General features: G+C 55.7%; 3 protein-coding genes across 6 annotated transcripts; 2 read left to right on the forward strand and 1 right to left on the reverse strand.

Moving 5' to 3' along the window:
• Positions 1-10,952: 10,952 nt before the first annotated feature.
• Positions 10,953-12,236, reverse strand: CLDN2 (claudin 2). Its single transcript, XM_051630096.1, has one exon. The coding sequence runs from the start codon at positions 12,108-12,110 to the stop codon at positions 11,415-11,417; it is 696 nt and encodes a 231-aa protein (XP_051486056.1). The 5' UTR covers positions 12,111-12,236; the 3' UTR covers positions 10,953-11,414.
• A 58-nt stretch (positions 12,237-12,294) lies between these two features.
• RIPPLY1 (ripply transcriptional repressor 1) lies at positions 12,295-16,634 on the forward strand. Its single transcript, XM_051630104.1, has 4 exons — positions 12,295-15,125; positions 15,519-15,594; positions 16,204-16,274; positions 16,352-16,634. Exons 1-4 carry the CDS (start codon positions 15,034-15,036, stop codon positions 16,569-16,571), a joined length of 459 nt encoding a protein of 152 aa, XP_051486064.1. The 5' UTR covers positions 12,295-15,033; the 3' UTR covers positions 16,572-16,634.
• A 330-nt stretch (positions 16,635-16,964) lies between these two features.
• On the forward strand, positions 16,965-26,118 carry PRRG3 (proline rich and Gla domain 3). Of its 4 annotated transcripts, none has more exons than XR_007890660.1 (4): positions 16,965-17,012; positions 20,661-20,702; positions 21,348-21,524; positions 22,340-22,937. XR_007890660.1 is itself a non-coding variant. In XM_051630095.1 (4 exons), exons 2-4 carry the CDS (start codon positions 20,696-20,698, stop codon positions 25,936-25,938), a joined length of 705 nt encoding a protein of 234 aa, XP_051486055.1. In that variant the 5' UTR covers positions 16,965-17,012; positions 20,661-20,695; the 3' UTR covers positions 25,939-26,118. The 4 variants fall into 4 exon arrangements, 2 of the variants coding, with proteins under 2 accessions (XP_051486055.1, XP_051486054.1); XM_051630095.1 differs by lacking the exons at positions 21,348-21,524; positions 22,340-22,937 and adding exons at positions 24,707-24,867; positions 25,402-26,118; XM_051630094.1 differs by lacking the exons at positions 16,965-17,012; positions 21,348-21,524; positions 22,340-22,937 and adding exons at positions 24,707-24,867; positions 25,402-26,118 and having other exon boundaries at positions 18,051-20,702.
• Positions 26,119-26,835: the final 717 nt, after the last annotated feature.

Here is a 26,835-nt window from a genome sequence, read left to right on the forward strand (position 1 = left end):
TTCCTCACTATTGATTCCCATGAGGTCCTGAGGCATGGAGGATGGTTGCTGTCATGGAGTACTGTTGTGGCAGATGCCATGGTTTATCTGCTGACCTGTTTTGATTCTTTATGAGAACGAGGGAAGCTGATGTCCTGTGATTCCTCCCAGTGCTTCTGGGAGAGCAACATCTGGGCTCTTGGTGTTAGTAGCTGAGGGAACCCAGGCTTTTTCCTCTGCATACCTCAGTACCTGTAGCCCTGCAGAGGAGAGGAATGTTCCCATGAGTTGTTGTTTTCTTCCCTGCTGCTCTCTCCTCCTCCAGGCTCTATGAAATCTTTGCCAAGTTGGTGTTTTTAAATGCTCCTGGTTTCTGTGTATCAGTGTTAACACCTTCACACCCCCGTGAGCTAAATTCATCTCCATCCCTAGCGTTCTCCAGCCCCGTGGGTGGCAGCTGACGTGACTGTCACTCCACTGCTGGAGCATTCAGCTCTGTCTGTCCAGGGGTTGCTCTGCACAGGTGACATCTTTACCCAAGGGAAGCCAGATACCTTTTGGCTTCCAGCAAGGAAGCACGTTTCTGGCTGAGAGAATTTCTCTGTAGAAGTCTCACATTTTCTGTAACTTTCGAGGGGGCTTGAGATACGATTGGCTTATTTACTTATTTTCAAGTTCTCTCATTCACCCCCTCCTGAAACCCTCACTGCCCGTGTCACGAGAGAGCAATGTGGGCTGCTCCCACACGGTGGCACTACTTGCCTGCCTGAGGCACTGCCTGGTCGTGTCCCGAACTTGTCCCTTCTGCCTGGCCACCCGTTTCCCAGGGAAAGGGCTGTCCCTGGGCTCCTGGGTTGTCAAGAGAGCAGCTGAGTGAACCTTGGCATCTCTCCGTGGCCCCCTGCACATGATGCAGCTGGTTGGTGGATCACAGATCTGTCTGGTTGACCTTCTGCTCCTCTTTGCAGGATCTTGGGGAGGAGCTGTGTTACACCAGCCTTGCAAACATTGTGTGGTAAGAACAGTCCAGCTCATCCCTAGCTGGCTCAGACTAGTCCCCTCTCTTTTTCCACTGTGCCTTTTGCACATGATCATTAATAAAACCGTGGTTTCCTTCTTTGTGCTCTAGGCCATCATTCTGGTGGGGCAGGGGTTCTCCTCGTGCTTCTCTGGTCTTGTGGGACCAGCATGGCTCTTCTGCTCCCCTTTGCTGCGGGCTGGCCTTTCCCAGGTGGAGCAAACCCAGAGGCAGTGTGAGCAGAGGGGACTGCAGCACGGTCGTGGCTCCAAGCACAGCCAGGCTGGGCTGTGTCTAGCCCAGCACACACTCCCTGTGGCTTCTTAGCAGTCTGGGTTGAGTGTCAGAGAGGCAGGGAGACCCTGGTGGTGGCTGCCCAGCTCCTGGAGCAAGAAATATTCCAGGAGGGTGCAGCCTGGGCACTCCTCTGTGGCTGTGCTGGAGTCTTCCTGTGACTTACAGAGCAGACTGCCTCAGGCTAGAGCAGCGTGGTGCTGAGCTTCAGGATTTGGGCCCTTTCACTCCAGGAAGCAGTCTCAGGACCATAGCTTTGATCAGCCCACGCAGCAGCTAAGCTGAGTCCCTGCCTGTGTTTTCCTCTTGAGTGCCTCTGTTTGTTTGTTAAATAATGTAGCAACACAAGGTTCCTTGAACTAAATTTATCTTCCTGTGTAGCTATGGGAACAGTCAGTGATTTGGTGATGCTGGGGTTTGCAGTCAGATCTGCTGCAAGGCTCTAGGCTGGCATGGCTGAGCCCAGCTTCTTTCAACAGGTGCTGTCTTGTGTGGGAGCTTTGACTTTTAACATTTCGTTTTAGGCTTATTTTCTTAGACTCTTCTTTAGCCAGCAGCATGGCTGTCCTTTTAACCTGGGGAATTTCAAGGATGATAAGGTGTTTGGAGGAAGATGTGGGGTTTGAAAGCAGCCAGACATGACCCAAAGGATGCTGCATCTCCCTGTCCTGCCTCCAGCATGGTTCATGAGAAGAAACGAAAGGCCAGGGCAGGTCAATATAGTTCAGTATTGTTCAAGCTTGTACTTACTTCCAGCTCAGAAGATACCTGAATCAAACATGGTTACCTACAGGCATAAAATGACTGGCTTAAAGGAGCTGAGGAGAAACCCCCTCTGCAATCATATGTTCCTGTCCTTCTGGATTCTCTTGCCCAAATAGTGGGTATGGAGGGGAGGGTGCTTGGGTGGCCAGCACAGCATTGCTCCTTTGACTCAAACACTTCAATTTATCCTGGAAAGGCATGAGACCGTGTGACAGAAACCATGTGCTTAGGTGATGTCACCCAACATATAGTATGTATTGCTTGAAAGTCAGAGGTGAGCAACACAGCTCTGTGGACAGAGATGTGTGCCCCATCCTGCATGGTAAGGACTGTGCCATGTCCTTTCTGCTGTGGCTGGACTTACACATGTCGCCATGGAAGTTACTTTCCCCGTTGGTAGTGGAGACAGACACCACTATACAACTGTGTTTTTTCTGCAGTCTGTAGGTGTTGTCTCTGTGTCTACCATTCCTGATTTCCTGCCTGGTTGAATCCTCTTTCATTGTCAGCTTATGTTTCTAGATCTCAGAACTGTTTCTGTGACCTCTCTAAACATTTTCAGATTGTGCCATTGTGTGTCAGTTTGTCAGGGCTACTTGCCTGTTCAGGTGTAAAGTCCCAGGCTGTGGGGGGTGATCACCACCCTAGGCATCTGCTTAGATCCTTCCACACACCCTCCCACCAATCAACTGGCCACCTCAGGGCACATTTCAGTATCATCTCACCCAGAAGCTGTCTTTTCTTACACCAGGATGACACCAGTTTCCACAAACCCCATAATATGCCAACTGTTTATTGTAGTATTAAAAGCTCCCATAAAGGTGAGCAGGGAACCTCAGGAGATTGCATAATCAAACCACCCACATCAATGCCAGGTAGGAAGGAGATATGTTCCCTCACCCTTTCCCCAAGAGAGCTCCCCCAGCACAGCAAGGCCACCAATGCCAGGGCAAAGCACATTGACATCATTTGTACCAACATGTTCCCAAGCTCACCAAAATAAAGAGATAAGCAGTGCAGCCAAGAAACTCTCTGACCCACAAAGGAGCTTGCTGGTTACCAGCTGCTATAGTGATAGCATGTGAAGTACAAAACTGCCATTGTTTGTGCCCCACGTTGGGCGCCGGAAAAAAAAAAAAGGGACTATGATGGGTTGACTCTGGTTGGTTGGCCACCAAGCTTCTCCATCACTTCCCTCCTCAGCAGGATGGGGGGTAGACAATAAGAGGAAAAAAAAATTGTGGGTCAAGATATAGACAGTTTAATAAACCAAAAACTGCATGTGGAAGCAAAGGAAAACAAAAGATTTATTCTCCCCATCAGCAGGTGATGTCCAGCCACTTCCCAGGAAGTTGGGCTTCAGTAGGTGCAGCAGTTGTTCCAGAAGACAAACATCATAACAATGAATGCCCCCCTTCCTCCTCCTTTCTCTTAGGTTTATTGCTGAGCAGAAGTCATATGGCATGGAACCTCCCTTTGGTCAGTTTGGATCAGCTACCCTGGCTACATCTCTTCCCCACTCCCAGCCTCCTGGTAAGGGCAGGGGAATGTTGGAGAGACAGCCTTGATGCTGTAGGAGCCCAGCTCAGCAGTGGCCACAACATTGGGGTGTCATCAGCACCTTTCCAGCTACCGAAGTTCTGAGGGCTGTAGGGGGAAAGTTAACTCCATCTCAGCCAGACAGACCAAATACAACTGTTTACTGTGTTTTCAGGTCAGTACTGCAGGTGGTAGCACTTGAGCTTGAAGGTAGCTCCCTTATCTCCCTCCATTCATGGTCTGAAGGTAGCATTTCTTATCTCCATTAATGTTTGATTTTTTTGCTTTTTGACATCTCACCAGCTGCTCCTGAAACCACAGGACTATGTCCCCATCACATTTAATTTTCAGTGTGGAGTACACTTGCATTAGTTTTTATGGTTGCATGAAATATGGTTTCTGCTTCTGATCATACTAGAACGTTTTAACCCAAAAACCAGTCATCCTTTGAAGCATCTACCCTGGGCAGGGGAAGAGACACACCTTTACTGTCTTCTCCAAAGCTGCTTCTAAAGCAGGAAATGTCCACACCTCCCTCAGGCTTGGTCTCAATGCTCTTCACAGCACATATGTTTTGAGCTAGTAATCTTGGGTGCTGCTGCTCCTCTCTGCCTCTTGTTTATTCCATCCTGCTATAACTAGCTCTGGGATCTGAACTTCATCTCTAATGCTACTTGACCTTATTTTTTTAGAATATTAATCCCAGATGTTTGTGATTGGTTTGTTGTGTTGGATAGATCCCTGATGTTTGTTGTGTCACATGTGGGGCCTTCAGGCTAGACCCTATCTCCAGGATGGAGCCACAGCAGAGCCTGCCCAACTCAGAGCTCCTCCTGCTTCATTCCTGCCACCTGGGGAGAGGAGGGTGTTTATGCATGACGTACAGAAAACAGGCATGAGGTGATAGAGATAGGAATGGGCTTTGCTGGAGGAGGAGGTGGTGAGCAGAGGGCAGCTTTGATGCAAGCATCAGTTGGCAGAGATCTGTGAGCCCATGGAACTGTTCAACAGCTTGTGATCAGTCAGCAGCCTTCGTACTCTCACCTCTCTGTGTCTTGCATTACCAGCTGGGCAAAAATACTGCTCCTTCCAGCAAGACGTGGGTCTTCTGACATATCTTGAGCTGTTTTTTTTTCCTCACATACCACAGAAAGCAGTTCTGTGATGGAGCATTTCCTAAACGGATGTAACTTGGCAAACAGTGCAGCTATTAATTTTCCTTAGATAAGCTGGTATCAAAGTACATGGTTTCAGAATTTGGCACTTCTCTCCTGGATCATTCAAAGCTTGCTCAACAGGGCCCATGCCAGAGGGATGATGCTAGAGTTGTTTGGGGGGATTAAGTTGTGTCATGAAGATAAATATTTACTGCAGGTGAGGAGGTCAGAAAAGCATCTCAAAGATAAGGCTGCCTGACAAAGCTTTCTCATCCCAGAGCTCTCCATGCCCTCCGTGTCAGTACCATGCTGTGCTCCATGAAGTCCTGGAGCTGTAGCTGGCAGCCTGGCCTGCCCTTGCTTTCCAGCACGGTGGGAGAGGTGTGCAGGAGCAGGCAGGAGCCGTGAGGAGGCAGGGAGGAGCAGTGCCGTGTTTCCCCCCACGCTGCTGCACGCCGTGGGGCTCTCTTCATCCCACCTGGGAGCTGTTTTTTTGTGGCCAGCCTTCCTCAGCTATGCACAGATCTCCCATTGGAAAGGGCAGATGTCCTCAGGGACAGCTGAGGATAAACATGTCACTTTGTACAAGACCAGGCTGCCTTTGCAGCGTGTTTTGCTCTGGTTATTCCCTTGTTCCCCCTGAGGTTTTTACTGATCCAGAAGCACTGAAGTTGGGTGGATTAGCTGCATCTGCCTGTGACCTGTGCAGTAAAAATTACCTATTTTCTGTTGCAGAATTGCAAATCAGAAATGGGCCCATGAGGCTTACATGGGATGCTAGTCACCCTGGTACATCTGGGAGAGGGAATGCTTTGGGCTTGGGAAGGAGGCTGTAACTCACAGCAAGACCCTTTGTGAGCAGGCCCTGGGATGCCAGGTCTCCTGTAGACTGGGGAGGTGGAAATTTCATGTGTTAGCAGGCTCCTGGCAGCTGCAGTTCTTCGTGTCTTTCTCCTTGGGGCTGAGCTACAGGTGCTTTGTGCTGGGAGTCACTTTCCCCTTCCAGGGGCTTTGCAGAGAGATCCTTCCCCTTGCCGAGGAACATCCCTGGTCCCAAAACACCCGTTCTCCTCACCTGGAAAACAAGGAGCTAATTGTTTTTTCCATCTTCTGTCTCTTCCCTGCTGGCCCCCTCAGGGGAGCAGGAAGCCTGTGCCTTCTCTGCCTGCATGGAGATGGAGAGAGCAGCTTTGCACGTGCCAGCAGCTGGACCTGGGGTGACATGACCTGCCAGCTTGCAGTCTGGACACACCATTAAAATAAAGGTGGGTTGGGAAGAGCAGAAAGCCAATGAGGAAGCATTAGCTCTATAGTGCCTGCAGGCTCCCTGGGATTCTCAATCCCTTGGAAAACACTGAAGCCTGGAGTTGTTCCCACCACCCCAAAAGGAAAGAGCTAAAAATCTGGGTAATGCTAATGCCTGTGTTGGAGCAACCTTGGGGGTACTTGCCAGGTACAGCTGGTGGTATGGGACTTTGCTCCAGGGACCTGAGAAACCTGGAGAGACTGTTTTTCTAGGAAAGTGAGTTCAAGGCAATTGTGCTGTTTGTGACCCAGGTCTTGTCCTGGCTTTAGCCTTTTCTTGGAGGCTGGACATCCCAGAAATAGAGGGAGTTGCAAGTGCTGTGAAAAAAGGCACCTGGCTTGAGGAAAGATTAGTTCTCCAGTGTGGGAAAAGCTTCATCAAAGCACACATTTCCTCTGAAATCCTTAGCAGAGATAAGAGGCAATTCCAGAGCTGGTAAAGCCTCACTGGTTTCTCTGCACATGAGGTGACTTGTTTCTTCCAGACTCTGGGTGCACAGCAGAGAGCTTGGAGGGGCTCAGCTGTGTCTGGGGTCTGAGCATCCTCTAGGTATGAACCCAGGTTAGCATCTGTTGCAATGTTGGTGCCCTCAAGTGTAGGGGCTGGTAGACTGGATTGCTTGGGAAGACACTGTGGACTGGCTATTGTGGTGCAGCTCAGTTTGTCCTTCTAAAGGTGTCTAGGATCCTCTGGTCTTCATCCCTTCTGTGCAGTGCGGTGCTGTTTAGCCATCAATTGTCCATAGAGCTGCTGAGGGTGCAGGACAACTCCTCTTATATTATCTAGGCTAGTTCTCCAGGGGAAATTTTAGCTAGAGGTAGAGTCTGTTTTCACCAATATTTCTGCAAAATCTCTAGAAGACCTTACATTTATAAAAGTGTCTTGCTGATAAAGCTTATTTTGCTCACTGAATTGCTGTAGGTTCTACTGATCAAGCCTGCTTTACTGCTACAGATTTGTGTGTATGCCAAGTTTGCTGAGATCACTAACCTGAAACTCCTCTAGCATAGATTAGACTCAAATTACAGAGAAATTAATGTTAATGTAGTACCTGGAAGATCAAACACCCGTGTCCTCTTCACAGGTATCGTGGTTTTCTGAGATAAACGTGTTTTATAACTCTCCTGATAGATTTCAGAGCTGTTGTTCAAACCCAGCTATGAAACTGCTTTCTAGCAATCTCTGGTGCACTCAAAGGTCTCTGTCCCCTATGATGTCATGGGGTTCTTTCCACCCTGCTTCCCTCCTATCTTTTTGTAGAGACCTAAAGATGCTTTAAAGCACGTCTCAACAGGTCTCTGCCAGGAGGCTACGGAAAGCCCTGAGTTTGCAGACAGGCTTTTCCTCTGACTGAAGGTGTTCTCTGAAGAGGAGCTGGTTTCTCACTACCCCTCACCTCCACTTGAGCTGTGGCTTAGCCCAGCCCGGGAGGCAGGATTTGAAGTGCCTGAGAGCAGCCCCACTCCACAGCACATCCTCTGCTGCTCCTGAAAAGGCTGCTGTAAGGCAGGGAGAGTTCAGCCTCTTCTGTGCCAGCCCTGGCTTGCTGAGAGGCTCCAGCATGGTGCAGAAACCAGCTGGGAGTGTGTAGCAGCAGGGAGGAGCATGGAGGAATGTGGAAGCCCTTTCTAAGTGCCTCAGCCCATCAGGAAATTGGCCTGAATTTTCTTACCTCTCCTTCCTCTCTTATCTGAGCACTTTCTGAGGGCTGCAGGCAGAGATAGGCTCTGGCAGCACCTGGCCTGATACTCCTCAAAGTGCTTGTATGAGACATTTGCTGTTGCTTCAGATCAGTTGTTCTGGGCAGGAAAAAGAGGCAGATTGGTGATGCTATAAGGCACGAAGCTCTGCTTGCCTGGAGGGCTTCAGGAAGGCAGCAAGTGGGGGATCTGACTGTGTGTGGGACAAACCTGTGCACTTTTGCTCCCTGGGCATCCCTACCCTTCGCTCTGCATGAGAAGAGGCTCAGCTTGCTTGGGAGCCAGGGAAGCAGTAGGGTGCTTGGGCCAGGGCATCACTTGGGGTGCTGTGGGCAGTGGGATGGGGTGCCTGGTGGGCAAGGGCTGGCTGCAAAGGCCTTGCTCACCAGCACGTGTTGTTTGCTCTTTGGAAAAAGAAATCAGGACTTTTGGCATGTTTCTGACAACCATCCAATGAGGTTGCAGCCCCTGGCCCAGATGTGGGTTTGAGCGTGCAGGGTGTTTATAGTGCCCCTATTGCTTTTGAAGATAAGGGAATGTTAGTATTTTATTGCCTCCTTTTCTTCATCTGAGGCACCATCCAGAACAAGAAGAGAAGGGAAGGACTCGTTTCCTTATGATGGGGGATTATTTGTTGCAGTCTGGCCCTCCAGTGAGGGGCTCCACCAAGCTGTCCCATGAGGCAAGGGCTCCAGCCCAGGAGCTTGGAGGAGGAAGCTGTTCCCCACCCAACCCTCTTCCCACCTCTCTTCTTCCTTCCCCCTGGCTGCCTGTCCCCCTCACATCCTGCTCCTACCCTGAGCTAGTGCTGTGCTTCTGCGTGACTTTCCTGCAGGAGAACGTGGAGCACCCTCAGCTTTTCCCACTGAGCTGGTGAAGGGCAGGAGGTGACCCAGGCTCTGTACCCTGCTGGCTGGCTGAGCTCTATCCCTTCACTCATGGTCGCTGCGGGCAGAGCTGGCTCCCAGGACAGTCTGGGCTCCTGTCCTCTCTGGCCCTGGGCTGGTCTGCATCCAGCTGGCCCTCGAGGAACCAGCTTATCAATAACAGGGAATGTGGCTGTTGCAAGAGGCAGAGATAACCACTGCATTTGTGCACGCAGTGTCCTTCCCTTCCCTGTCCTCTGCTCCTGCTAGTAAAGAAGTGGAAAATCCTTCTTAACCTGCCCTGTCCTGTAGCCAAGTTTCACTTCTTTGGGTGCCTTCAAGTTAAAGGCCAGGAGAGCCTGAGGTGAGAAACCTCCTCCCTGAGCCCACCCACTGCTTGATGCAGGGACTCCCCCTTGGGAGGGTTGGAGGCACAAGGGGCTGGGGAAAGGTTCACCCCCTTTTCAGTGTGATGCTCCTCAGCTCCTCTCTTGCTGTGCTGCAGCTGAAGCTGGTGTGCTGCTCCCATGGAACAGGGGTCTGATGTTGCACAGGTGACAAAGAAACCTGAGGGGCTGTTGAGGACATTGGGGCCCTCTCAGTGCCTCTGCCTGTCCTTGTCTGTCCAAACTGTGGGTGTTTCTGTCCCCAAGCTCCTCACTCTGCCTGTCCTTGCCTACACTGGCTGCTTGTCTCCTTGGGGGGCGGGGGGAAGAGCCATGCAAAAGCTGACTCCTTGAAAACCAGAAATCTTCCCTTCTGCTGCTTGAATTAAATTGTTAATAAACCCAGCAGCAGTCACACTCTGAATCGAGTGTTTCAAATGCCCCTTTGTTTAATTAGCCGAGCCCCTGCCTGCAGACACAGGCAGCGCTGTCTGGCCCCGCAGCCGGGGTGGGAAGTGAGGGGCGAGGACACAGTACCCAGGAATTCCTCCTCTTCACAGGCGTGACCTCTCGTACCAACTAGTTTCTCGCCTCCTCTCTGCCCTCCTCCTCAGCTGCCCAGAAGAAAAACACATTTACAGCTGAAGGACTTAAGTGAACTTGTGGCATCTCCTGGAGGCTGCAGCTGGCAGGCTGACCCCCTTGCACGCTTCTCATCCTCTGCGCCCAGGTCTCTCTTTGTCCCAGGGCAGCAATAAGTAACTCAACCAACCCTAGGGCTGAGGTGGTGCTTTGTCCCTTGGCCTTGGAGAGGGGGTGACTGGCCTCTGCCATGAAATCCACCCTGGTTCCCTCCAGCAAGTTTCACCCTAGGGATGAGACCCTGAGTGGCCCCTTGCTTGGTGAGGAGGGGAGAAAGCGTGAGTCAGTGCTATCAGGAGCAGGTTAACCCCGTGGCAAACATGATTTCACTGGTGCAAGGGTAACAGTGGTGACGTCTGAGCAGAGAATGTGATCCCCTGCTCTCTGGGACCTAATCTAAATTGCTTTATGAGGGGCTAGCAGGTAGACCTCCTGCTTCCTGGGGGAGAGGGAGCCAGGGTAAGGGGGTCCCCTGGCGATGGGATGTCAGAGGGGGAATGGCAGTTAAAATGTACTTGCTTCTCAGTGGGCTGTGGGCTGGGCTGCCTGCACCTCCTTTCCTCCTGCCTGCCCTGGCACACACCCAGCACCCCCCAGTGTCACAGCAGCCTGTGGGAGCTGTGTCCTGCAGCACATCCTGCACTACCAAGGGGTTGCGTGGAGCAGTCTTGGCCTCTGCTCATCCCTTGATGCCTTGCTGGTGGCATTTGCCCTCCCAACACAGCCCCTGCAAGAACCCCTGGGCTCAGGACCTGCCTGTGAGACCCCTCTGCAGCCATGTTGGGGGTTTCAGCCCCCGCTGTGGCCAGCAGCTGCCTTGGGTGCTCAGGATGGCTGCATCCTGGGATGAAGATGTGGTGATGCTGGGGTTCTCCCCACCACCTGGGAAACTTGATGTGCCACAGCCACCTGAGGGCAGTGAATCCCTCTGTGGGCTCTCTGGTCCCAGTGATACCTGCACCCTTAAAAGTAAGCAGGGCTGGGGGGTATGTTTCCTGCCCTTAGTCCCTGGGCAGCTGTGCTTGCCCCCACGGGCAACCTCATGCTGGTGGCACAAGGCAACCTCCCAGTGCAGTGCCCAGGGACAAACCATGAAGGGAAGTGCCCCCCTCTTCTATTCCCCCTGACAGTGCTCCTAGCAAAGCCACAGAGTGGGAGGGACAGGCCAGAGCAAGGACTGGGGGTACTCTGCACTGTGGACCCACCACGCCAGGTGAGCATGGCCCCCACCACAGCCCACCCTGCCAGGGGAACTGCCAGGGCCCCTCGGTGCCAGAGGAAAGCTCAGCCACAGCCTGGCTAGAAATACAGATTTATTGCAACATCAGTTTGCAACCAGCACTCAACCCCCGCAGTGGCTGTTCCAGACCTGTGTGGACTCCCTGACCCCCCTGTGATGCCTTCGTGGCCAGCAGGCTGGTCCCTGGGGGCACAAATCCTTCCACCCTCCGCCCGGCAGACTTGCTAGGGCTGTGGGCTGGGGTTCCCACTGTGCCAGGATCTGCCTGCAGCACAGAGGAGGGAAGAGAAGCTGGATTTGGGATCCTTCACTGAGGTAAGCCACCAGCTGGGATCTCCAAGCAGTCACAAAGTTCTTGGGATCCCTGGGGAGAGAATGGGATCAAACCCCCCAAGTGTGTAAGCAAGAAGTTTGAGCACAGGAGATGCCACCATGTCCTCTCCTCTTACCGTGCTCCCTTGGTGCCAGTCCAGATGATCTGGGGAGCTGGGAGAGGTGCCAGCCTGGTTCCCACCACAGCTGCTAAACGTATCCTGTCAGGTTGTAGGAATTGAGCTCACTCTTGGTCTTCTGTGTCTGGCTGACAGAGGGCCGGGGGCTCTTGCCCGTCAGCAGCCTGGGCTGGTAGGTGCTTGTGTAGGTGGTCCTTGGGTCCTGGGCAGGGCAGGATGCGCAGAGGATGAAGCCACCGATGAGGGAGAGGATGGAGGAGATGATGCCCAGGTAAAGCGCCTCCCCGAGCTCAAACTTCATGCTGTCAGGGAGGACGGGGCTGTGGAAATCCCGCAGCACCACATGGATGTTCCACACCAGCGGGATGAAGCAGAGCAGCCCCCCAAGGATGAAGACCACACCACCCACCACTGCCACCCGGTCCTTGCCTGGCGAGCCCTGGCTGAAGACGGTGCACCTCATGCCCACGATGCTGAGGAGGCAGGCGAGGGAGGAGACAGCACAGGAGCTCACCATCAGGGCTTGGGCTGCCTGGATGTCGGCAGGCAGGTTGAGCAGGGAGCTGTAGATGTCACACTGGGTGATGCCTGTGCTGTACGTGGCACACTCCATCCACAGCCCCTTGGTGAAGCTCACGGCTGTCACAATGCTGGAGCCGATGTAGGAGCTGGTCTTCCAGCTGGGCAGCAGTGTGGCTGTCAGGGTGCCAATGTAGCCCAGGAAGGCCACGGTGTACCCCAGCAGCTGAAGCTCCATAGAAACCATGGTGGGGTCTGGCTGTCACCTCCTTGGAGCTGGTGGCTTCTCACCCAGCTCAGCGGTGGCTCACTCCGGCTTGCTTACGTTCCCATGGCTCTGCCAGCAGCTCCACTCCTTGTGCCACAGCTCCACCCCACTCCCGGGGGTGCTGGGTTTGTGTGGGCCCTGGCACGTGGGTGGGAGCCAGGGGAGGTTACCTGCAAGAGTGGAAAGCAATCCCTCCCCGATTAACGATTGACTCAAGCCTTGTGGAGGAGCCAAGAGCCCTTTCACCTCTGCTATCTCCCCAGCCAGACTTCAGAGGCAGAGCAGCGCTGCCCGGGAAGGATGCCAAAGCCCTCCCTTGTGCCGGGGCTGCGGGCAGGGATGGAGAGTTGGCTGCTGGTTGGGGGTGAGGGTCTGCTGCCCTCCTGGGGGGTTTTTGTCTTCTGTGCTGTCCCAAGCCAATGGAGCCCAAAAGATATGGCTGCGTCACGTTATTTTGGACCTGCTGGAGGTGATTTCAGGTGGTGTCCCTAAGGCTACCCCAGCCAAAGAAGGGGAACTGTGCTGTGTTCCCAACTGTGCAGGGCTCACCCAAGGCATATGCAACCACCCAGCCCAAGCTGCAGAGACTCCAGCAGGACATGCATCCACCTGAGACTGAACTATGGCTATTGGCCTTTTTGTGCTGCTGGGGACAATGATAAGAGAGGGATGCATGTGACAGCAACACCTGCATCCCCGGGAGAGCCCAGAGGTCTCTGGAGGGCAAAGCACACTGGCAGAGCCACAGAGATGCTTCCCCAGAGCGCCCCAGCCAAGTGGGGTGACCCATCCCTTGGTGGGGTGAGCACACTGGGATGCAGCTTGTGCTTGCTGCATCAGTGGGGCTTTTTTTTTTTTTCACCGGTGCCATCTCCAGCCCTGGGCGCGGGCCGGAGCGTTTGGCAGAGATGGTGGAGTAGGGTGGTTTGTTTTCCCTTCTGCCTTGTTTCAAAATTCCCCCTCCCACAGCATCTTGCGAAACCAGACTGAGCCCACAACACGCCAACACGGCGGCCGGCAGCCTCTCGCTCTGGGAACGCGCTGGCTGAGAGCCCTGCCACCGCCCAGGGCCTCTGCTTGTCTCCCTGTCTCCCTGCCAGCACCTCAAGTGCTTGGTACCAGAGCTTCCCAACTGCCTGTCTCCTTTCCAGTGCACTAACCAAGACCTCCGGCTCCATCTCGGAGCTGTTGCTGCAAAAGAAACACTCGGGGTGCTCAGGGTGCTGGCAAAAAGGGTCATGCCGGAGCTCTGCGGTACTTACGGTGGCAGCTGGAGGAGACGTGGTGTGGACCAAGAGTGGCTGTGGCCAGGGGTTACCCAGAACTGGAGGTGGCTGGTTGAGGGAGGACGAGTGGCCAGAGCCCTGGCCCAGGGGATCAGGAGCTGTGAATTGTTTAGCTACAGCTTTGCAAAATCCACCTGCAAATCTCAGCCTGCATCAGAGGCTTATTGCAGATCAGAATTAAACCCTTTCGGTGTCGGGAAGGATTGGGAACCTGGGTTGCCTTGTTTTGCTTATTGTCTATTAATTATCAGGGTAGGTTTGTCCAAGTGGCTCAGGTCTGTGGCTTGCTGTCACCTTTCTAGCCAGCTTTGAAGGGTGGCAGGTGACTGTGTCACCGTCCCTGTGCCCGCTTCAGGCTGCATCACCAGTGCTGGGGTCGGAGGGGCACTGAAACGCCAGCAGGTTGAACTCCTCCAGCCCACAGGGTGAGCTTGGGGTCTTGGTTTGCTCCTCCTGGCCCTGCTTGTCCTCTGCAGGGTTTGTTGTTTTAAGACTCTTGGCCCAAATGAGGAGCAAATGGAGACGGTAATGAGGGCTGCGCTGGCCCCGTGCCCCCTCCTGCTCGCCGGCTGCTGCAGATGGAGAGGGGCAGGGAGGGCCCCTAGTGACAAATTGTGCTTGGAGCTGAGCAGGCTCCAGCCGGTGTTAGGACAGGGCTGTCTGGATGCTTGTAGCAGAGCTACAGCAGGGACCATTTGCCATTTTCTTGTTCCAAATTGAAACCCTCCAGGGAGCAGGAGGTGACCTGTCTGCCAGCAGCACCTCACCTCAAGTGGGCAGAGATGGGACACATGGCAGTGCTGGAGGCAGGGGTGGACCTTGCACCCTTGTATCAAGAAGCTTTTCTGTACTTTCCGGTATGGTTCACATCTCAAAAAGCCAAAGGAGAGGGCAAGCACATGCTGTCCCTACTGTGCTGGCCGTGTGGAACGGTGCCTTGCAGCTCCCTGGGGTGATCCCAGCAGGCACCATGGATGCCTGAGCAGGACCATGGCCCTGCCTGCTCCTGGGGTACACCCCTGCTGTTCATGTTCCCTCCCTGTTCTCTCTTGGGCATCCCATCACCTGGCCCCTGGTCGCTCTGTGCTTGCCCCTGCTGCAGCCCATCACCCTCTTATCATGCCCATTGTGCTGTCCCCATCACAAGCCCACCACACTGTGCCCATGGCATGCCCATCAGGCTGTCCCATCACGTGGCCATTGCACTGTCCCCATCCCATGCCCATTGTGCCAGCAGTCCCCCTCCTTTCCCTGTGTCACCCCTCCTTTATGCAAATGGCTACCAAGAGCACTTAATCATCCTTGTTAATGGTTTCTGCCCTCCCCTGTCCTCCCCTGGGGATTTTCTCACAAATGGTGTCTAACTTTTCCCTTCTGTGTTTTGCTTTTCCACCAGAGATCACAGCCCCTCCACCCAAAGCCTCCCCCCAACCCTCTGTTTACACAACTGGGACAAATTTCACACCCCAGAGACTGCTGTCCCCGCACCCCTAGTCCCTCCATCCCCTGCCCTTGCCCTGCCCTGAAGAATTTGTGAGTCATCAGCCGAGGCAGGGCTATAAAGGTGTCCTCACCAAGGGTCTGCAGCATCGGAGGGGACACCGTTGCCTGCCACCATGGAAGCTGCTGCCTGTTGCCTGCCTCCCCACGGGCTCCGGGTGCCGGTGGCCAGTGCTTGCCCAGCCTCGGGGCTGGAGCAAGGGGGAAGGTACTCGGGGTGCTGTGCAGCCTGGAGGGACTGCGGAGGGTGGGAGGGCAGGGGGTGCACAGGAGGTGGGATGGGGATGGTTGCAGCTGGATTCAGGTGAAGGCTGTGCAGCTCCCTGCTCTCATGGGACTCCTCTGATCCTGGCGGCTGCAGGTGGAAGAGAGGGTGCAGAGTCTGGGGGGGCCCAGGGGTGCTGGAGCAAGGTGAGGAGCAGCAAGGCTGAGGTGGTATGACTGCTCCTGGATGCATCCAGCACCCCAGCAGGGGCTTGAGCCGGGTGGGTGGGACTGTAGGACTGGGGGTATGTGACTGTGGTGGGGAGGGGGGAGCAAGGCAAGGGGGGAGCAGGCCAGGGTGGGAGGCTGTAGTGCTGAACCTGTGCTTTGCATCTAGATCCCCAACTCTCTGGAGACCGTGGCTGCCCCAAGGAGAGGAGGGAACCGGGCAACGGAGGGAGCAGATGGACACTGTGAGTTTTACCCTCCCTGCTGGGTCGTTCCCTCGCCCCAGTTTCCTGCTGGCAGGGTTGGGGTCCCTGTTTGGCAGAACACCAGCCTGTCGCCCTAGGCTCCTTATGGCTCAGCGGCGTCTGGGGGCAGCGCTGTGCCCACCCCTCCCCGGCGCAGCACCCTCTGCCCCACCAGCCACGCAGGCTGGCCAGGGCAGGGCCAGGCAGACACCCCGGGCAGCCGCGGCCATCGCTGCCTCACGGCGGGGGCCTGAAAGGGCCGCCTGTTCCCAGGCATCACGGGCATTCCTCAGGGGGTTAGCGAGATGCCTGGGCATGAGATTTCGAGCACGGGGGGGAGATTACACTGGCAAAAAGCCCACCGGGGAAGGGGGGTAGATGCCAGCTTCCTTTGCGGGGGCATAAGGACCTAAACGCTGGGGCAGGGGAAGGGGGAGAAGTTGGCTGCAGGGCAGGCTGACCCTGCAGGGCTCTGCCAGGTCTGTGGGGCATCACCCCGGCCGTGGGAGGGAAGGGTCCCCTGCCCTTGCTGCCCGGCTGCCGCCGTGCCGGGAGGAGGGGGCAGCAGCCGCCGCAGGGCAGGGGCTCACCCCGACTGTGTCTCCGCAGGTTTGGACTCGGGAGGCGGGAGGGGTTGGCGGCCCCGACAAAACGCTGTCGTTGTTCCACCACCCGGTCAGGTAGGTGGCTGCGGCCGGGCGGCCGGGCAGCCCCGAGCAGCGGGCACGCAGGGCTCTCACCCGCGCTCTCCACGCAGGCTCCTCTGGCCCAAGTCCAAGTCCTTTGACTATCTGTACAGCGTGGGGGAGAAGCTGCTGGAGAACTTCCCGGTGCAGGCCACCCTCTGCCTCTACGATGATTCGGACAGCGAGATGGAGGAGGAGGAAGAGGACGAAGACGAAGAAGAGGAGGAGGAGGCAGGGGACACGGTGACGGGTCCCCCGCCGCAGGCAGGCGGCCCCGGCAGCCCCGTGTGAGAGCGCGGTGCAGCAGGCAAGGGGCAGCCCCGGCGGCACCGCGGAGGTGCAGGCAGCCGCCAGCCCCGCGGGCAGCGCCCGGGCAGGCAGCGGGGACACGCGTGGGGTGCCCGCGCCCCGGCCAGCCCGCCCCGCAGCGCCGCGTCGCTGCCACGGGCAGGGACTACAACTCCCAGCCGCCCTTGCGGCACCCCCGGTAGCTGTAGCCCTCTCTCATTGGCTATCTGTCCCGCCGGGGTTTGCGGGTGGAGCCTTAGCTCCGCCCACGCCCGCGTCCCGCGTTTCTATTGGAGCCGCCGAGGGAGGAAGGCGGTGCGTGCCGGCTGGGGGGCACCTGATTGGCCGAGGGGCGGTGCCGGGGAGGGAGGAGGCGGGGCCTTCCCTTCCCCGTGGGCGGGAGGGAGCGGCTGCGGCAGGGCGCGAGGAGCGGGGCGCCATGAGGTACGGGCGGGGGGTCCCGGGGGAGCGCGGCGAAGCGGTGTTGAGTCCCGGGGAGGGCCGGGGGGCGAGGGAGTCCGCGGGGCGGGGGGACGGGAGCGGTGGGGCTGGTTGTATGGGGTGCTGGGGCAGGAGGGAAAGGCTGGAGAGGTGGGGGTCGGGGGTCGTGGAGCTGGCGGGGGGCTCTGGGCGTTTAGGGAAGGGAAGCGCGGCCGAGGTGGGATGTGTCGGCGGGGCTGGGGCCGTGGGGCGGGAGGTGCGGTGGTGGGGTTCGTCTGGGACTAGTTGGGCAAGTTGGCAAGTTCACGTTCGGGCTGGTGGGGCAGGTGAGCTCCGGGGGGGCAGGTGAGCTCGGGGGGACCCTGCTCTGCTGTGACACTAGAAGCTGGAAATGATTCGGAGTCGAGTTTGGAGAGGGCAGGGCTAGACCCGGGGTGGAGGGGCCGAGGGCCGGGGCAGAGTCTCGCCGTGGGCAGCGTGAGGACCGACCGCGTGGGGCTGAACGGGATGCGAAGGCTGTTTTGGGAAGGTGGGGCATCCTGGCCTCCCGCGGGGACCCAAGCGGTCCCTGGCCGGGAGGAGCCGGCGCAGCCGCTTCTCCTCGCTGTGGGTCTTGGCACGGAAGCCCCCCAGATACTGCTCGGATCGCGCTGAGCGGCTGGCAGCCGCGGATACGTGATGCCGGGAGAGCCGGCCCCTTCCCTGCCCTCCGCGCGCGGCCCCGGCGGCTGCGGATCCCCCCGCCCCGTGCCCCCCCAGCCTGGCCGGGAGGGGCCGCCTCCCATCGTGCCCCCCAAGGCCCGCCCGAGGTCTGCTGGGGGGCGGGGGGGTGGGCCGGCACCCCGCGCACACCAGCTTTTAGCAGCACGATTTCCTCCTTTGGCATCGGTGACGGGAGCGGGGGCGGAGATGGGGGGAGCCCGGGGGGGAGACACGAGCGAGCGACTGCAGCATCCTGGCTCTCGCCGCTGCATCCCCCGCGCCTCCCCGTGGTTGCCGTAGCAACCTCCTGTCGATGGGGTATTTATAGAGGAGGCGAACGCGTGTTGGGAAGCCGGAGAAGGGGGGTGGGGGGACTGGGACTGGGTGGGCGTCTTGCTAGGTCAGCCTCCAGCTTCAGGCTCCTCTGGGCTGGCGTGGCTGTGCCGAGGCAGGAGGGAGGCTGCGTGCTGGGCTCTGGCTTTTCCTCCTCATCGGAGCCAGGGGAGGTGGTTGAGAATTTGTGTGTGGAAATAAAGAGAAGCGTCTGCGGTGTGTGCCCTTCTTGTGGGCATCATTTGTGCTTTGTAGGCTTGCATAGGCTTATTGTTGTACTGAAATAAAGCATCTCTGAGCTCTGACACTGGCTGCCTTGGCACAGATACTTGGAAAAAAAGTTAAGATAAAATCTTTCTGATGCATTAAGTGTTTTGCCCGATGTATGACGCAGGTTATGGAGCTGGGGATCTTGACAAGTCTGGTCTTGAATATCCTTATTTATGTGTCTCTGTTCTCCTCTCTGTCAAACAGGGAGAATGCCTGAAACAATGAGCAACACAGAGGTTTTGGTGTGGAAACTGTGGCAAGTTTTCCATGCTAAGCATTCTTTTATCCTGGGGGTTTGGGTCTCTGTAAAAACTGATGGCAGCAAAAGCAGGTCAGGTAGTACCTACCACGGAGCTGATGCAGCCTGTGGGGGAATGCATGGGTCCAGAGGTCTCTCAGCTGCTCTTGCATCCCCTAGAACAGCTCAGAGAAGCAGGGTTGGGTGCACAGTTTCTTGAGAAAAGGCCTCCTGGGGCTCAGGAGGCAGCAGACCCCTCCTGTGTGATTCCAGTTTTCTGCTGCTTTCTCTCATTCCTGCTTAAACTCCTGACTGTGGTTTGCAATCTGAGTTTCACAAACTGTTGGAAAGAAGCTGCTTTCTGCTTCTGGAGACAGCTCCAGGCTTACTTGGCCTCTTGACACTTTTGGTGCAGGAACCTCAGAAACCACACAAAACCTGAGGTTGGCAGGGAGAGGAGCTAGGTTTACTGGGAAGGTGGCTGTTGGTGAGGTGTGGTGGTGCCAGCTGTGGTGATGAGCATCAGTCCTCCTGTGTGTCTGGATGCCTTCCTTTTACTTAAAGTGAGAAGTGTGTTTCTAGCCTCACTGACCCTGTGAATGGCCCTGACCTTGCCCCAGCTGCTGTTTTTAATTGTTTGCTCCTTCATCCACAATAAGTTCCTGTGAGAGCTGGTTAGTCTTGTCCCCTCTGTCTCCTGACAGAGCTGTGGCTTTGCCACAGCAAGATGTCACACAAGGCAAGAGGAGATGAGTTTGCCCAGGGTAGTTGGATTAGAGGGGCACTGAACACAGGGGGAAGTGTGGAAAAGCAAGTGAGTGAAACTCCTCCTGTGAGCAGAGAGGGGTATACTCTGCTTCTGCAGGTCTTTTGGGGTTTCATTTAGTTTTGCTTTTGAAGCACAACAGGTGCTTTTCCAGCTGGAGAGCTGATGTCCTGAGTGTGTGGGGAGCTCTGTCACTCTTGCTGCAGCCCTAGCTTGGCCCAACAGCCTTCATGAGATGCATCTCTTTTTCTTCCCTGCTGTGTAGTCAGCTTTATGGCAGAGAAAACAGTATGGCCCTGTGTCAGCGTTTGACTCAGGTCTGACAACAATGCTCTCGATCCCCTCCCCCTCCCACCCAGGTAGGGAAGGAGAGAGAGAAAAAGAGAGAGACTTGGCTGGATTGAAAACTAAACTACACAGCTTTAATTATACACTAATGCTATGAGAAAATACATACAGTTATATACAGATATGTTCAGGTATGAGCAAAAGCCTTTCGCCTCCCCCCACCCCAGCAACTCCCACAGCACTCCCCTGAGCTGGGACAGTCCCGAGGAATCCCAGAGATGCTGCTGGAGAAAGCACAGAGTGATGAGGGTCAGGAGAGCTCCAGCCTAAGGGTCGATGGTGCTGGATGGACGGAGTCCTCCCCGGGCGCCGGACATGGGTGGAAGTGAAGGAAAGAAGAAGCAGGAAGGAAGTTGTCTTCTGTGATCTTCTGTGTTAGAAAAACATTCCAATGTCTTATCAGTCTAGCTAGAACAGAATGTTGCTAGTTAAAAGAAAGCTCACTGAAGAAAAAAAAATCAGTAAAAAGGAAAATTGGCTACATCCTGGCTCAGACCAGGACACCCTGTTTATTGCAGACTGTGGGTAGGAGTTGCAGAAGTGAGAACTGTCATGCTGTGGATCTAAAACAGGATGACTGCTCTACCTGTATCCATCAATCTCTTGTGGGAGCGAAGAGCACCAGGCTGCTCCCAGCAGCTTCTGACATGCAGGTCATCTCGTCTGTTGATGAGACACAGGGACTGTCGTTCCTCCACTTCTTCCCTTCCTGCTTTGCTTGTCTGCAGCCCTCTGGGCTTCCCGGGCAGAGCCCTGGCCCTCCCTGGGCTGGGGCAGCACAAGTACGGCCAAGAGCTGCCCCAGCTCTCAAGAGAGCTGAGGGTGCCCTGAGCCCCTTGGCTCCCTGAAGAGGCACAGCTTGGCTGGGAACTGTCCTGGGTCCACCAGACAGCTCCCTTCTCTCTGCATGAGTCTCTTCCTGGGTGATGGAGGTCTTGGGCTTCAGGGGGTGAAATTTAAGCTGTCAGTGACTCTCCTGTTTTCTTCCCTGCAGGTAGGCAGGAGCTCCCCGTAGCCGAGTGAGGCAGCATGGCAAGTAAGTGTTCCCCAGTCAAGATGGAGAGGTGACAGTGGTGCTGGAGGGGAAAAGGGGGATGTTTGGCAGCTACCTCTCAAGGACGGGGTGCCTGTGCTTCTTTTGGGGGGTGTTATTCTCTGTGGGGAGCAGATGCTGGCAGCTGTTAGCCCTGGAAGAGGGCTGAGGTGCAGTTTGACTTGTGCTTCTCTCTCCCCTGTGCAAGGTGGGAGTCAAGAGGAGGTGCTGAAGGGCTGACCTCTCTGGGACTCCCCGCAGGCTGCAGCATTTTGTGGCGTGATGCTTGCTGTGCAAGGCAGGCCCCCCTGAGGCTCTTGGGACTGACTGACCCCTCTGCAGGGGTTGCTGCTCTGCGCTGCCATCTCCCAGCAACAGTGCTCCTCGTGACTGGCATCCCATGAGCTGCCCATCCTGGGGAACACGCTGCCTTGTAGCCCGTGTGGCTGGTGGCACTGGGGCTCTGCTTTCCCAGTGGACAGGCAGCTGCTCAACCCAACCCCGCATCTCAGTGTCTGAAGGAGCACCTGGCAGATGGGGCTGCTTGGGGCCAGTGGCTAAAGCTGGGCTGAGGCTGGCGAGGGTGGAGGATGGTGTGTGGTCTCTAAAGAGCTGGACTCAACCCTCCCTCCTCGCTCTCCTGGGCAGCCTGCGCTGAGGCTGCGCGTAGCCGTGAGATGGGAGCTCCGGGAGGACGGCACTTGTCAATGGGAGATGTGGAGATCTGGCTGGGATCTCGGGATTTGCTCGGGGTGTTGCTGGAGCCAGCTAAGAAGGTGGAGGCAGTAGCCACACTGGGCAGCAAGAGGACGCCAGAGATGACAGGTATCACGCCTTCTTTCTTTATATGTGCTGTGCTAGGTGGGGGAGGGAGCCGGGCTTTTCAGACAGTGTTTTTAAAAGGCAGTTTTAATCTTCTTTTGATGAGGAGGGTACCTAGCTGGGTCCCTGCCTTCTTCCACTGCTGCCTTTTCTCCTTCCCAGAGCTTCACCAACACTTACTGGTGGAGGTGTGCCCTGTGGTGGCAGTGTCCTCTGCCAAGCAGTCCCCTTCATGGTGACCCTGATGGTGCAGGAGGGGGATGTGGTGGTCAGCATGTTCACCATCATGCGTTTCCTGGCAGCACGCAACCCTGCCTTGTCCCTCCATGGGCACAGCCACGTGTCGATCTGCAGAGCAGCAGCCCCGAGGGTGTCCCCACAAGCCGGGCAGCAGAGCTGTGGGGGGGCAGCGTGGCCAAGCTTGGCTGCCACCAGGGGCCAGCAGCACCTCAGGAAACCCAGCAGAGATGCAGTGAACCCAGCCCTCCCTCCTGCTCCCCCCTGCCTATAGCTCTGATCTTTCCTGAGCACCGGTTCTCCAGCTGGTGTGGGGAGACTTGGAGAGGCAGAAGGGGTCTGTACTGAGGCTGCAGGGCCTTGGGAAGTCCCTTCTGCCCTGCAGTTTGGGGACAGAACCTGCATAGCTTTTCATGTCAGTTGGGGATCCAGACTGGAGGTGCGGGTTGGCAAGGCTCTTGTTTCCTGAAGGCCGTTGTTTTTCCTGCTCTGGTCCCCAGGCATGTGGGAGCTTTTTGCACTTCCCAGGTAAAAGAGGGGAGGGAGCAGTGACTTAGTTTTTGCTCTTCTGCCATTTCTAGGTCCCTGAGGAAAATGGGATGTGGGGAGAGGCACGCAGCTCCAGCGTTTTCCCTTGGGACATTGCTTGTGATACCTGCCTGCCTGGGTGCCTGTTTCTATTTACCACCATAGTGACCAGCTCAGCATGGCAAAGCAGAGAAGGGCTCAAGTGACTGTAACCTGCAGGGATGGAAAACCCTGACAGTGAGATGTGCAGCCAAGCTTGTTGCTCCAAGGTGTGCTGAGGATGTTGGAAAAAGGCTCAGGTTTGAGTGCTGAGGAGGGAAGAGTTGATACCACAGCCTAGTCAAGGTGGGAGGAAAAGGAGGTGAGCCAGACTTCTTCACCAAAGGGTGGGACATTGATGGAACGGATGGTGTCTTTGTAAAATTTCATCTCATTCTGGAAGGGCTCAAGAGAAGCTCAGCCTGCTCCCTCTCCAGCCAGGACTGCCCTCCTCAACTGTGACAGCCAAGGCAAGCTGATCCCTGCCCTCCTGCAAGATGCCTTCTGTGCCTCTCAAACATGCTTTTTTCAGTTGTTCTTGTAAAAAAAAAAACAAACCAAAAATAACAACAGCAACAAAAGGTTTGCATAATAAAGTCAATTCTGAAGGAAGGTCTCTGACTCATATCATTCATGCTGTTCTTCATTCACACCTCAGTGCTTCAGCCCTCCAAACTCTCTCACTGAAGCAAGCCATTAATAAATTATGGGGGAGAAAATGCACCTACACAGCACGAAAAGAGCACAGTGCCTCCAAGCACAGGATGGTGTAGCACAGTAGTACTTGCCTACACCGTGATCTTGTTGCTGCTTTGACATTTACAAATACCCTCACAAATATTTTGCTGTATCATTTTAGGAGCAGGATGCATGGAAGGTAAAGCAGAAGGAAACCTGTCTGTCTCTGGTAAAAGGCTCTTAATGAAAGAAGTTGGTAGCTTTTCACTGACTCTTATATTTGATCTTCACCAGGATTCCTTACTGAGGGAGTATTTCTGTGTTACGGCCAAGCTGGTCTAATGGGAGACTCTGGCTGTCCCCTCCTTGCCCTTTATCTGTTGGTGTTGCTGCAATGGGAGTTGGTTCATCTGGTTGATCCAATAGAAGACTGAGTAGGAGGGTGGAGGAGGTAAACAGGTTTCTGTGGATCAGCCAGCTGAACTGATTCATCTTCCCTGAGGGAAGCAGCACGATTATGGGTGGGAAGAGTTGGTGCCAGCCTGCAGCTGAGTGTGTTGAGCTGCATTACGGAAATACTCTTATTAAATGTGTGCATGGGATGTTTGGGTCCTGGAAGGATGGTGATCTGTGTGGAGTTTCTGCTTTCTGAGCAACAACACGTTTGCCTCTCCTGTCCTGCTGCAGGTCCTGGTAGGTGATTGCTCCAAACACCCCATGGAGGTCTCCCCCCTCAGCAGAACAGGGAGGGGAGAGGCTTTGCAAGGGCTGTCTCTCTTGCAGGCAGGAATGTGCTGTTCCTGCTCAGTCTGGCTTCCTGACTGCATGCTCTGTGGGGAGACCTGATGTGGGCAACAATAGAGTCTCCCAGGCTTTGGGAGCAGAGAGGTTTGTAAGGCCTCTGCACCAAAGTGCAGTGGGAAAGAGAACGTGATGCTCAGACCCCTTTCAGTACCTGGTCCATGACTCTCTTTGCATCCCCTTGTGTTGAGGATGTTTGCCCTTCTTGGGCCTGGGCACAGACACAGAGGTTTCTCTGGGAACTGGACAGGGTCCCTGAAGCCATCTGAGCTTGCATGACCCCACAGAAGCTGGCAGCAGGGGCACCAGCTTGCAGGCTGTCTGCCCTCCTGAGAGGCTACGGGGGTGTGAAGCAAGAGGGGGCTCTGGAGCGATGCATGGCAGGACTGTGAAATGATGCTCAGTGCATTGTGTGTTGTGAGTCCATCTCAGTGCTGGCCCCATGTCTTGGCAGAGAGGACCAGCTCTGTGTCCCAGCCCTGCAGGGTCTTGCCACCTGGTGGGATCTCACTTGCCGTGCAGCCAAGGGTCAGTAAGGTGAAATCCCACCAAGGACAGGAGATTGAGAATAAGTCTTTTTGGAGCCTTCTGTCTTTTCTCCAGCTGCCCTGTGTGGTCGGCACCTGCCACTTCTGATGTCTCTAGCAGCTCTGTCCTGCTGGAAAGGTGCTCCTGGTGCTGTATGTCTCCAGGCAGATCCCCAGAGCCCTGCACCCCTCTGTGTGTGCCCTCTCTCAGTGGGCACTCTGCTGTGCTAACTGAATTGTAGCCCTGGTCTTTTTGGTGTTTGGCACGTCTGGATCACCAAAATCCTGTGGGAAGCCTGGTGGAAAAGCTTGGCTGGGCAGAGGCCCAGTATGGGGTTGTCCCTGCTCAGCATGTCTCTGCCTTGTGTGTTGCAGTGTTCTTGGGGGCCAGGGATGCCCACTCACTACTGAAGCGTTTTCCCCGGGCCAATGGCTTCCTGGAGGAGATCCGGCAGGGCACCATTGAGCGGGAGTGCATTGAGGAGGTCTGCAGCTATGAGGAGGTCAAGGAAGTGTTCGAGAACAAGGAGAAGACGGTGGGTTTCTCCTGCCCTGTTCCCCAGTGGATGTGTGAGAACTTATGCCTCAACAAGCTGGGGGCAGAGAAGAAAAGCACAGGGGGAACAGCCTCCCCTTGTCACCTTTGTCCTTTTCTGTCCTTTTCTATGGCCTCACTTTCCAGCATGACTTTCCCTTCCCAGGGAATGCTCTCACCTTGGCATTGCCAGGACACCCTGCCCACAGCTGCATGTCAAGCTGGCATTCCCATGGCATGTGTGGGAAATTTGTGCTGTTGTCCCTAACTCTCCAGGTCGGGGTTGGTGTTAGCCAGATTTATCCCTGCTTGGTGTGGGGGCTGTTGGCTGCTGTTGAAGGATGTCCCCACGATGTTTTGTGTTGGTTCCCACAGTGCCTCAGATGCTGGCGAGTGGTGGGGGGGGGGGGAGGGCAGCTGAAAAACTGCCTCTTTTGTGGGCCTGAGGGAGGGCAGTGATTATTGCTGGTGGTGGTCAGGGGGTGCTTGTCCCCACCTGCAGTACATGATGATTGGTTCTCTGTTCCTGCCACAGATGGAGTTTTGGAAGGGCTACACCAACTCTGTCTACTCTGTCAAGGACCCCGGGCACAGCACAGAGCGCTCAGATGCCATGTATGTGGTGGTGCCCCTCTTGGGAGTGGCTCTTCTAATAGTCATTGCCCTCTTCATCATCTGGAGGTGCCAGCTTCAGAAGGCCACCCGCCACCGCCCTTCCTATGCCCAGAACCGTTACCTGGCCAGCCGAACAGGACGCAGCCTCCCCAGGGTCATGGTGTACCGGGAGAGGTCCCAAAGCCAAGGGGAAACCCAGTATCAGCGAGAAGCCACCAACCGGGTGGCTGGAGACAGCAGAGCTGGGGGCACCCCCCAGCAAGATGGCACCCTCTACCCGCCAGAGCACTCAGTCTCCGTCCTCTCCAGACTGTCCAGTGCCACCCCTCCGCCTTCCTACGAGGAGGTGACGGGCCACCCGGAGAGCAGCAGTGGCGAAGAGACCAGTGTCTCCTACAATGACCCACCGCCCAAGTACGAGGAGATCGTGGCTGCTGCCCCTGCTGCTGGCAAATAGTGGGCCTGGCTCCCTCCTGCCTCTTCACACACTCACGCTCACCCACCCTCCCTCCACAGTGCCCGGGACCCTCTTCAGGTGCCAGTCGGCGTCCCGTCTCACCTGTACAAGCTGGTGCCATCACACAATAGCCTTACCCTCCTAACCAAAAATAGCTGTCCCCAGTGGGGTGAGGCTGGGCTGTGGGGTGGCTCTGGAGCCAGCCAGCCATCTCCTGCCCCTCACACCTTGCTCACGTAAGTGCTGTAGCAGCCAGAGCAGAGTGGCATCTTGTTCCTGGCTCAACACGGGGGTCTCCCCATGGTGCATTTGATTTCCTCATTTCCCCCTCAAACAGACATAACATTTCCCATGACTAACACAGCCTTGCTGCCTCCCTGGGGCACTGCTCAGCCTTACCCCATGTCCTCAACAAGCCCTGTTTTGCTGCTCAGGGCTCTGATTAGGAGTTGGGGATGCAGGAGGGGGGTGGTGAATTTCTGTCCATCTCCACAGTCAGTGGCCACGCTCTGTTTGGGGAGAAGGTGCTTCCTTTGTGTGGATTTGCTGCCAGGTGGAAGTGGAGAGACCGGTCCATTCTGTGATGCCTGTAGTGATATTAGCTGTCTGGAGATCAGGGAGGAGCAGTTAGGGAGGTACTCTGCTCTCCTAGATGTGTTTGGAAAAGGGGAAATGTTCATGGTGGTCTTGTATGTGAGGTAAGTGACTTTGGAGTAGTAGGTCTTTTACTTGATGCTCTCTGGTTTCCCTCTGGGATGCCAGTCTGGCTGCCGTGGAGCTGGCTGATGGGGTCATCTCTGACCTTGAGCCAAAGGTGGTCCCATGGCTTTAAGTGGAGGGGACGCTCCTCTTTCCTGGAGCGTGGCCTGTCTGGTGTCTGCCCCAGTGGTGGGATGC

The sequence above is a fragment of the Apus apus genome, chromosome 12 (genome assembly GCF_020740795.1).
Source record: "Apus apus isolate bApuApu2 chromosome 12, bApuApu2.pri.cur, whole genome shotgun sequence".
Taxonomy (NCBI): Eukaryota; Metazoa; Chordata; class Aves; order Apodiformes; family Apodidae; genus Apus; species Apus apus.

Bases quoted from the DNA above. Each gene is read 5' to 3' on its own strand.
- CLDN2 (XM_051630096.1), bottom strand. From the start codon at position 12,110: ATGGTTTCTATGGAGCTTCAGCTGCTGGGGTACACCGTGGCCTTCCTG.
- RIPPLY1 (XM_051630104.1), top strand. From the start codon at position 15,034: ATGGAAGCTGCTGCCTGTTGCCTGCCTCCCCACGGGCTCCGGGTGCCG. The intron at 15,595-16,203 runs GTGAGTTTTACC...GTGTCTCCGCAG, and splicing joins GGAGGGAGCAGATGGACACT to GTTTGGACTCGGGAGGCGGG. The intron at 16,275-16,351 runs GTAGGTGGCTGC...CTCTCCACGCAG, and splicing joins TTGTTCCACCACCCGGTCAG to GCTCCTCTGGCCCAAGTCCA.
- PRRG3 (XM_051630095.1), top strand. The intron at 24,868-25,401 runs GTGGGTTTCTCC...TTCCTGCCACAG, and splicing joins TCGAGAACAAGGAGAAGACG to ATGGAGTTTTGGAAGGGCTA.